At 38.9% G+C, this 10,267-nt stretch overlaps 1 protein-coding gene across 5 annotated transcripts in view; it reads right to left on the bottom strand.

Moving 5' to 3' along the window:
• Nucleotides 1-3,734: 3,734 nt before the first annotated feature.
• The window catches only part of C5H8orf34 (chromosome 5 C8orf34 homolog), a 176,409-nt gene continuing 169,876 nt past the window's right edge, over nt 3,735-10,267 (bottom strand). For 3 of the 5 annotated variants that reach the window (XM_072151747.1, XM_072151746.1, XM_072151748.1), the window contains one exon: nt 3,739-6,774. In XM_072151747.1, coding sequence (XP_072007848.1) covers nt 6,767-6,774 — 8 coding nt within the window. In that variant the 3' untranslated portion in view covers nt 3,739-6,766. Of the gene's footprint in view, nt 6,775-10,267 lie in introns of all 5 variants that reach the window. The other 2 variants (XM_072151749.1, XR_011855689.1) reach the window with 2 other exon arrangements.

Below are 10,267 nucleotides of genomic sequence, written 5' to 3'. Positions count from 1 at the left end.
GTCTTTATTCCATAGTGAGCAACTGTGACAGCGACGTTTCGGCTCTGCAAGAGCCTTTCTCAAGCCATTCAAACAGTGAAATGGTGGCCATATTTAAATACAACAGGTGATCACATGACAAATTGGGATACTCCCACCATTTTTGTATAACTGTGATATAATGCTTATTACATAGTCAAATTACATATCGTGAACATTAAACATAGTGCACAATGTAAAATACATGTATATGTATGTGATAGACGTTAAAATTGTGTTATATATAACAAACAGCTTTGTTAGTGACACAGATTAGTCCAGCCATTGGTCTTGTCTGTGTAAAGGTGCTCAAGCGCTTCTGTGTTGACAGCAATGCTTCCCAGTTGTTTCCACGTGTCGACCTTCCCTGATCAGCAACAATGTTCTCCGATACATATAGAAAAAATTTTTTTGAAAAAAAATTTTTTTGAAAAAATTTTTTTGAAAAAAGAAAAAAAAATTTTTTTTTTTTTTTTTTTTAAAAAAAGGAAGAAAAAAAAATTTTTTGAAAAAAGGAAGAAAAATGCTCCATGGAACGCAAGCTGAGCACCAAATTGTGCGCATAAAAAATATGTCGCACGGTGGAACGCACACTATGCGCCTGGTTCTGCGCATGTGTATTATGCCCCAGCAAGAGCGTCTGGTGCTATGGAAACCAAAAATGAAAAATTATCAGATAAAACATAGATGATTCTGGAATGCAATATTCATGCAATTTACATAAAGGAAAAGTCCACGATGTGTCAGCCATAAATCAGGACCAATTGGCTGTGATAACAACCATGTTGGATGCACGTTGATATTGATTCACCAACGATTGTATAACTCGCAAATATAAGGGACGACCTTGCTGAATATACCCCTAATAATAAACGGGGCAGACGGCATCATCAATCCCCTAGGTTTTTGACTGTACTTGTATAAAAGACAGTGTGGTCCCTGGCTAGACACACCAACCGTAACTTATGAAAGAACAACAATGTACAAAATATAGGGAAATGGATGGAAATACGTTTACCATAGCACTTGACAATTGCATAAACGGCGCATCGATTTGCGCTCTTGAAGCACCAAATAACAAAAGAATGTTTTGGGAGTTGTGTAGGGAGGCTTCCACGAGGAGACATCTGGGATAGGCTCATATTCTAAAAGAAGAAAAAAAAGACATATAATGTCAAAATTGTTATATCACAGAAAGTTACTCATTGCTACTCTGATGATGGACTATAGAAAAGGAACTACAGCTGGATCAACAGGATCATAGGGACCAAAGTTTAAAATCCACATTGAGACCCTGTGGTCTCAGTGTGTCAAGGGTATAGATCCAATGTAACTCACGCTTTTTTAGAATAGCTACTCTATCACCACCACGTCTAGGAAGTGGCACGTGATCAATGAGACGGAAACTGAGATGTTTCTCTAGATGTCCAGCTTCTGAAAAGTGTTTCGGTACCGGGAGATCTTTGCGGTTGGATCGTATCGTGTATCTGTGTTGGTTGAGGCGCGTCTTAAATTCAAGTGTCGTTTCTCCCACATATAATAGCCCACATGGGCAACTTAAAATATAGATCACAAAAGAGCTATCACATGTCAGGTAATGTTTAATGTCATAACGTTTGCCTTTATGTTCGAAAAAGGAACCTTTAGTCATATATTTGCAATTAATACACTTGCAACATGGAAAACAACCCTTCTTGAGTTTGCCCAGTATGCCTGGTTGTATGCTGCTTCTGCGTGGACCAATGTCTGCTCTAACTATTCTATCCTTGACCTTTTGAGCATTCCTGTAGGACATTAATGGTGGAACTTGAAATTCAGGCGCAATTTTATTGCAACCTGTTAGTTTAGACCAATGTTTGTTGATTATTCTAGCGATGTTATGGCTCTGGGCATTATAGGTGGTGACAAAAGGTATTCTGTCTTGTCGTTTTTGTGTGCTATTTGTAGAAAGTAGCTCCCCCCTATTCTTGGTGTTTGCTTTATGTAGGTTCATCTCAATGATGTGCTTAGGGTAACCTCGTTTCCTGAATTTGTCAGTCATTGTCTGTAAGTTTGTCTGAAGTTTTTGTGGTTCACTGGTAATTCTTATTACTCTTAACAATTGACTATAGGGCAACGAGTTGATAGTTTTGCGGGGATGGCTACTCTCGTAGCGGACCAGAGTATTCCTGTCCGTTGGCTTCGTGAATATATCAGTCTCGAGTGTGTTATTACTGATGGATACTGTAACATCCAAGAACTGTAGTTGCGTTTCAGAGGAAACTACCGTGAATTTAATTGACTCATCAATGGTGTTCACAAAATCATGAAACAATTCTAGTTGTTGTTTAGTGCCTGTCCACAGGAGGAAGATGTCGTCTATGTACCTCCACCACCTTAGGCAAAACCGAAAAAGTGGGGAGGCATAGACGACATCTTCCTCCCTTCCTAGACGTGGTGGTGATAGAGTAGCTATTCTAAAAAAGCGTGAGTTACATTGGATCTATACCCTTGACACACTGAGACCACAGGGTCTCAATGTGGATTTTAAACTTTGGTCCCTATGATCCTGTTGATCCAGCTGTAGTTCCTTTTCTATAGTCCATCATCAGAGTAGCAATGAGTAACTTTCTGTGATATAACAATTTTGACATTATATGTCTTTTTTTTCTTCTTTTAGAATATGAGCCTATCCCAGATGTCTCCTCGTGGAAGCCTCCCTACACAACTCCCAAAACATTCTTTTGTTATTTGGTGCTTCAAGAGCGCAAATCGATGCGCCGTTTATGCAATTGTCAAGTGCTATGGTAAACGTATTTCCATCCATTTCCCTATATTTTGTACATTGTTGTTCTTTCATAGGTTACGGTTGGTGTGTCTAGCCAGGGACCACACTGTCTTTTATACAAGTACAGTCAAAAACCTAGGGGATTGATGATGCCGTCTGCCCCGTTTATTATTAGGGGTATATTCAGCAAGGTCGTCCCTTATATTTGCGAGTTATACAATCGTTGGTGAATCAATATCAACGTGCATCCAACATGGTTGTTATCACAGCCAATTGGTCCTGATTTATGGCTGACACATCGTGGACTTTTCCTTTATGTAAATTGCATGAATATTGCATTCCAGAATCATCTATGTTTTATCTGATAATTTTTCATTTTTGGTTTCCATAGCACCAGACGTTCTTGCTGGGGCATAATACACATGCGCAGAACCAGGCGCATAGTGTGCGTTCCACCGTGCGACATATTTTTTATGCGCACAATTTGGCGCTCAGCTTGCGTTCCATGGAGCATTTTTCTTCCTTTTTTCTTCCTTTTTTCCAAAAAATTTTTTTTCTTCCTTTTTTTAAAAAAAAAAAAATTTTTTTTCTTTTTTCAAAAAAATTTTTTCAAAAAATTTTTTTTTCAAAAAAATTTTTTCTATATGTATCGGAGAACATTGTTGCTGATCAGGGAAGGTCGACACGTGGAAACAACTGGGAAGCATTGCTGTCAACACAGAAGCACTTGAGCACCTTTACACAGACAAGACCAATGGCTGGACTAATCTGTGTCACTAACAAAGCTGTTTGTTATATATAACACAATTTTAACGTCTATCACATACATATACATGTATTTTACATTGTGCACTATATATGTGTGAAGAACACATTGCAGATGTATTTAAACATCTGCAATGTGTTCTTCACACACATATATATTGTTCTTCACATGCTATTTTGGGCGCACCGTTCCGCGCGTATCTCCCGACAAGTAAGCAGATGTGCCGAACATCTGTAATCTATTCTGCACTGTGTTCTGCACTGTGTTTTTCTCTTAAATGATCCTGTGGTCACTGTGTTCACTGTGTTCAATGTTTTTATTCTATTCTTCACTGTTCTTCATTGTGTTTTTTTAATTAAATGCTCGATCGCGAGCAGGGGAAATACTGTTATTCTGGTCACCTAGCAACCCTTACGTGTAAAACGCATTGCACTCACATTGCACTTGCAATGATTGCGAGTGCAATGCGTTCTTGATGCATCTCCATAGACTTGAATGGGGCGTGAAAAACGCGCGTGACACGCAAAAGTAGAGCATGCTGCGATTTTGACACGCGTGAAAACGAACGCAAGCACGCGCGTGAAAACCAACGCTAATGAAGAAAGACCCATTGAATACAATGGGACAGAGTGCAATGCAAGTTCTGCGCGTCAAATGCACGTGCAGAACTCGCGCGTGAAAAACGCCAGTGTGGAAGGGGCTTAATACTTTTCTACCAGTGAAAAATATAGTCTATCTATAAGTGAAAAATAGCTCTGATAATTTCCTTTACAAGCCCCCCATTGTTGTTCCAATCATACAGGTGCCTTAATTTTTTTTTTTTAATCCCTAATAAAATGTGGCACAAGACTTTTCAGAAAAGGTTCAGGTAAATAGCGTAGGATTTCTGATAAATGTGCCCAGTTGTATATGTTCAATAAACTTCATTTGTAGAAATGAACGGGATTGTTTTTCAGGTTCTGGTCCATGGTTTATAGTACTGGTCCTTATGTGTGGGAAGAAACATGTAAAGTTCCCTACAAGGCACCTCTCAAGTCACCCCCCCTGACTGTACTTTATCTAATATTTGTTTTGCTGTTCTTATACCGGACAATAGATAAGAAATAGCCTTGCACTTGGATCTATAAAATAAGTATGAAGCATTGAGGGAAGGAGGACATAAAATACTGTCATTTATCATAGGCGATACCGGTGGTGCCTATAAAGATGCATGGAAGATACAGGCGACATTACATCTCATGTTATACATTACAAGTCTTGAACTATTTGCAATTAACCACAAACTAATAAAAAGCTGTAATCTGGTCTTGTGCAAGTAAGAGAGAGCTACAACATTTTGCACGAAAGGAATATTCTCCACATTCCTGTAGAAGGCAAGCAAAGGCATTGTTTACAGTCATAATTTTTCGGTTGATCTTGGTACATGCTTTGTGTGACATGTTTATTAGAACAGTTAATTCTAGATTGATGACCTTTGTGTGTAACACTTACATATAACATTGGTGAGCATGCATCCTGCAAAAGAAGCCGCAAGCACCGGCATAATGGCTCTTCCACCATGCAGGGCTTCTCGGGACTCAAAACTAGTAGATGGTGCTTAAAGGGGTTTCCCTCTATCACTGTCGTAGCCTTCAATATCAGATTTGTAGGGGTTGAACTTTTAGAAACACTAATAATCTATTATGGGAGAAGGCCACAACACCCATGGGAGCTCCGCAGCCTCTTCTTACTGGAGGCTATCCAGTTCACCATATTTACAGTAACTATGGTGCAGAATATTGCTAAATTGTTCTATGAAAGTATCTACTTTGTCACAGAATTGTTGCTTCATCCCATTCAGTGACAGAGTACATGTAGACGGTAGCTGATTAATGGGGTTAATAAGAAGAAGAATGGTGGTTCTAATCCCATGGTTAAAGCCATCAGTGGAACATGTGACATCTAAAATATACTGTTTGTGGAGGGGAAAGGTTAAGCTCCTCTTGCTTTATATCATGTTACCTGCAGATTACTTAGCATTTTCAAAGTGCTTTAAGATTGGACTATCTGTATTGAGATTCAGAAAATCCAGTTAATTCACTGTCAACTGCTAAGTCAATCCAACCATTACTCTATATACGGAAGTGTAGTAGCAGGTCAGTGTATATTTCCCAAACAGATGTGACCACCCTCACTGGGGAAGAACGATCATTACTCCTGAAACCAATTCATTACAGAATTGCAACAAACTTAAAAAACCATTGATAGACTGCCATTTACAAATACAGCCACCCTGTTGACACATATATATTTCACTATCATGTAAATATCAGAAATATAATGTTCAGAAAAGCAACTCAATTCATGGCACACAGAAGAAAAGACACATCGGTATCCAAAAAAGAGTTGTACAGAGAAAAGATTAGGCCCAAGTTCACAACACATTGGGCCATATATGATGTCTCATTTATGCTTATGTCTTCCAGTTTCCCCCTAGTGGTGACTTCATGCAGCCAAAATTGTACTATTTAAATTTTACGGAGGGTGTGATACTGTTTATAGAAAATGGAGGAACAACCATTACAAAGATATATAACAATTTTTTTCATTGACAAACTGTCATTCACATGGTCAAGCAAGCGGTGAACCTTACTCTGGCAATTAATGCAATTAATATACGGACAAACAATGCATTTAAGGAATCAGTGTACAAGAAATCTTTCACTCAATTTTTTAAGGCCTACTACCAGTTGATTAGATTACAATTCTATAAGTCATATAAGTGCAACATGCAGTGAACAATTTTTGTATCTCTATAATTGTTTTCCAAAAACTTTCAAAAGGTTCCCCCACCCGCCCTAAAAAGACAGAATTTGTATTTGTATGCAATTACTATACATAGCATCCCAAATACCTCAAGGAGTGAACTTTTTAAAGAATACACATTAAAGTGTCAATTTTCTTACAATAAAACATTGAAAATTCATGTCTAAGGTAACAAAGAAACTTGGAAGGTGCATAATTGTGTCCAGTTACAGCAGAGGAAAAGTTCACCGTAACTGCAGATTGTGGAATAGGAAAGTTAGTTTTTATCATGATAATACATTAATTTTATTATTAAACACGCTACAAAAATAATCATTCTTGCAATTTATTGCAATCAAAGACATCGGAGAAAAAAATCATCTTCCGTCTTAGTAGACATTGTTCATTGGTTCACAATTTCTCTTCTGGCATCACAAACCTAAAAGAAAACAGAGGAGGTTACAGTTGTTACAGGACCTATTCTCACCCTCAGAACCATAGATTCAACAAGGTCGTGACAGTATAACGGGGTCACTACATTTTATGTGTGTATGGACAGGGGTGGCCTGGCATGTTCTTATTCCAATTGGGTAGAATTAAATAAAAAAAATAAAAAAAATCATACTACTTTCAAAGATAACAAGATAATAGGGACTTACAAAGCAACATAATCAAGTGATTAGATACCTCTCCCTCCTAAAAAGGGTAAAAAAATGGGAGATCCCCCCCCCCCCCCACCAATTTACCACAAATCTGTCTAACACTCCAACTGGGGAGGGTGAACAATTTAGCCATTTCTGAAAAATTAGATCTTTCCTCCCTTTCCTTTTGGTAGTAAGTTCTTTTCTAAGATGACTTCACTCTATTAACCTGACTTCGCCAGAGGGCCCGGCTGAATACGGATTAGCTCATTAATTTTTCCAACACTACATACAAGTCTATAGTGATACAACCCCATATAAGGCCAATGATAGTTTTCTGCCTATGATAAAGTAGGCTAACACTTCCAAAAAAATCTGACCAAAATAAATAGTTACATCCTTATCCTTTTTTAACAAATAGGAAATGACTATATAGCCAATCATGACAAAGGAAACAGGAAGTAGGAACCATAATAGGAACCCATAAAGCTCTGACGGTAAGTTGGCACGGGGATCACTTTATTTTTCAATGCCTTTCTGGAAAAAAAAATTGGCTAGGGTGTATTTTTGTTTCATATTATATGGTAATAGGTTCGACAACTTTAATATGTAAAAATAGTATGCAAATATCAGTCGTATACATATGTTGTTTTCTTCTAGTGTTCTGAAGAGATATCTATTTCTAAATCTTTTTAGTCTACCCATGATTTTGTCGCCACAATAAGCACCTGGCAAAGCATTTTTTGGTAGGATTTCTGTTGTATCCATTGGAGGTCAATGCAGGGAAAAAGAGTTTCAAATGGCGGCCATGTTGTACCATGCCTGAAGAAGAGGCCTGAGTAGTGTTAGAAACTTGCAATTGTCATCATCTTTTTTTAGTTAGCCAATAAAAGGTATCATCAACTGAGGAATCTCAACGTTCATCTTTTTAACTGACAGACGGTTCAAAGAATCTTTTAGCTTTATAAAATGGACAAAGCAGACAGTAGCTTCAAAAAGGATCTCTCAACCTCAACAGCCCTCCTTGGTCATGAATTGCGTAAGTGGCCTCTAGATTACAGATGGAACTTTTATTCATTTCATGGGAACAAGATTTTAGTGGTGATTGACACTTTAAACTAGTGTGTGCACCGTCAATCATTGCATAGAACCACCTAATGCACCCCAACGTCCAAATTGAACAGAATTTTAAATAATAACCTACAAATATACAAATACCGCTATAAATTGCTCAGCTCCTCCTACTCCATAACATGTTGTAGAATAATCAATGTGTTTAATGCAACAGGTTTCCTCTCGAAGGTTTACAAGTTGTTACTTTGAACTAGGGACTAGGAGGGGGAACCTTCAATGATTAGATTGTGATCCACGGGACATGTACAATAAAAATCAAGCATGATAAACCAGTGACACTTACTCATAGATTCCGGCACCATGACTGTACCTGAGAGGCTACCTTATCCGCTCTGAAATCTGGCTTTACAGAAGGTGAAACTGTCTTACCCTCCTTCCTGCTTCCTTAGCAGTGAGCAATTCCTACAGTATTTTCAGTGCTGAGGGAGCCGAGGGAGGCCGAGACAGTATAACAGTCTGTAGAGCTAGAGAACCCCTAAGGCTAATTAACATAATTTTTATCGTTGATTTTAGAAGGAAGGAGACCTTGGATAACAAATATAATAAGATTACCACAGTCACGGTGCCTGGATCTATGAGTAAGTGCCCCTGGTTTATCATGATGGATGTTGATGGTAGATTTCCTTTAAGCTACTGCTGCACCAATATTCAGCTCTGCTACACCTGTACAAATTCTTTTGCTCCCCCGCATCATGATGTTCACCCTATTGTAAAAACAGAGGCTGTTTCTAATATTTTCTTAGTGTTTTTCAGATTTCAGAAAATTTGCAGAGTGTCTGTAACGGGATTAACATGTAAAAACATACTTTGTACTTCACACTTTGCTATGAAATGAGAGAATATGAAGCACAGTAGCTGTAACCACTTCCATGTGAAAAGTGTGTGGGAAAGAAAGTCCTCCAGGATTCCTGACCACAACTGAAGGGGGAACATTACGTATCTGAAACAAATGACATGTTTACTTAGTAGGTTTTCCTTTCCCATAAAGGAGCTCTAGGAGAGCCAAGCACAGACTCATTCTTCTTACATAAAGGGAAAATCAGACAGTCACTTGGACAGTCAAGAAGCATCGTGCAAAATTACATATAAAAATCTAGTATAAGCTGAGGCTGGCCCTAAGGGACTATAGCAGTGATGGCTAACCTATGGCACTGGTGCCAGAGGTGGCACTCAGAGCCCTTTCTGTGGGCACTCAGGCCATCACCAGAGATGACTCCAGGTAACTTCCTGCAGTCCCAGACTTGCTGAGCACTGAGCTATTTTAAAGTGACAGCTCTACCTGGGACTATTTTCTGCTTTATTGGTGTCCTCAGGTGCTGGTATCAATTAAACTGTGACAGAGAAGGAAGTATAAATCACAAATTACATTATTGTGTTGGCACTTTGCGATAAATAAGTGGGTCTTTGTTGTAGTTTGGGCACTCGGCCTCTAAAAGGTTCGCCATCACTGGACTATAGGATCTACCAGTGGGCAATAGTTAGTCATGTTTAGGGGAATTTGTGATGAGTAATATAAAAGAAAATGAAATAAAAATAACCAAAACGTTGTCTATGTATTGCATTGTATAACACAATAGCCTCTAGGGCAGCATGGTGGCTTAGTGGTTAGCATTACAGCCTTGCAGCAATGGGGACCTGGGTTCAAGACCCATGGTCAACATCTGTAAAGAGTTTGTATGTTCTCTCTGTGTTTGCATAGGTTTCCTCCGGAACATACTAGTAGGGTAATTAGATTGTGAGCACCATTGGGGACAGGGACTGATTTGGCAATCTCTGTGCAGCGCTGCGTGATCTGTGTGCGCTATATGACTAAAGGAATTATCAGATGTTGGGTGCAGTAGGAACTGCAGCTCATCTCCTACTCAAGCTTTTTATTATCTTTTCATTCCTCACCTTTCAAGAGCAATGTGTGAGAGCATGGGTCCATGTGTTCTGCCCACACACACACAAAGACTTTGTGGTCTTGTAGTCTGATGACATCATAGTGTGTGCAATGGCAGAGGCCAAGGACCCGCGTACTTACACAGGAAGCTGAGAGAGAAGGGGAGCTCCGGAGGTAAGTTTTAAGTTTATATATATTTTTATATAACATGGAGAGGATGCTGGGCACTTCATTACTTGGGGAGGCTGCTGGACATTCCAACAGTGATGGTAGGC

Source organism: Engystomops pustulosus, chromosome 5 (assembly GCF_040894005.1).
Source record: "Engystomops pustulosus chromosome 5, aEngPut4.maternal, whole genome shotgun sequence".
Taxonomy (NCBI): domain Eukaryota; kingdom Metazoa; phylum Chordata; class Amphibia; order Anura; family Leptodactylidae; genus Engystomops; species Engystomops pustulosus.
Note: the sequence above shows the minus strand (reverse complement) of the source record. Positions and strands in the feature narration are given on the sequence as shown.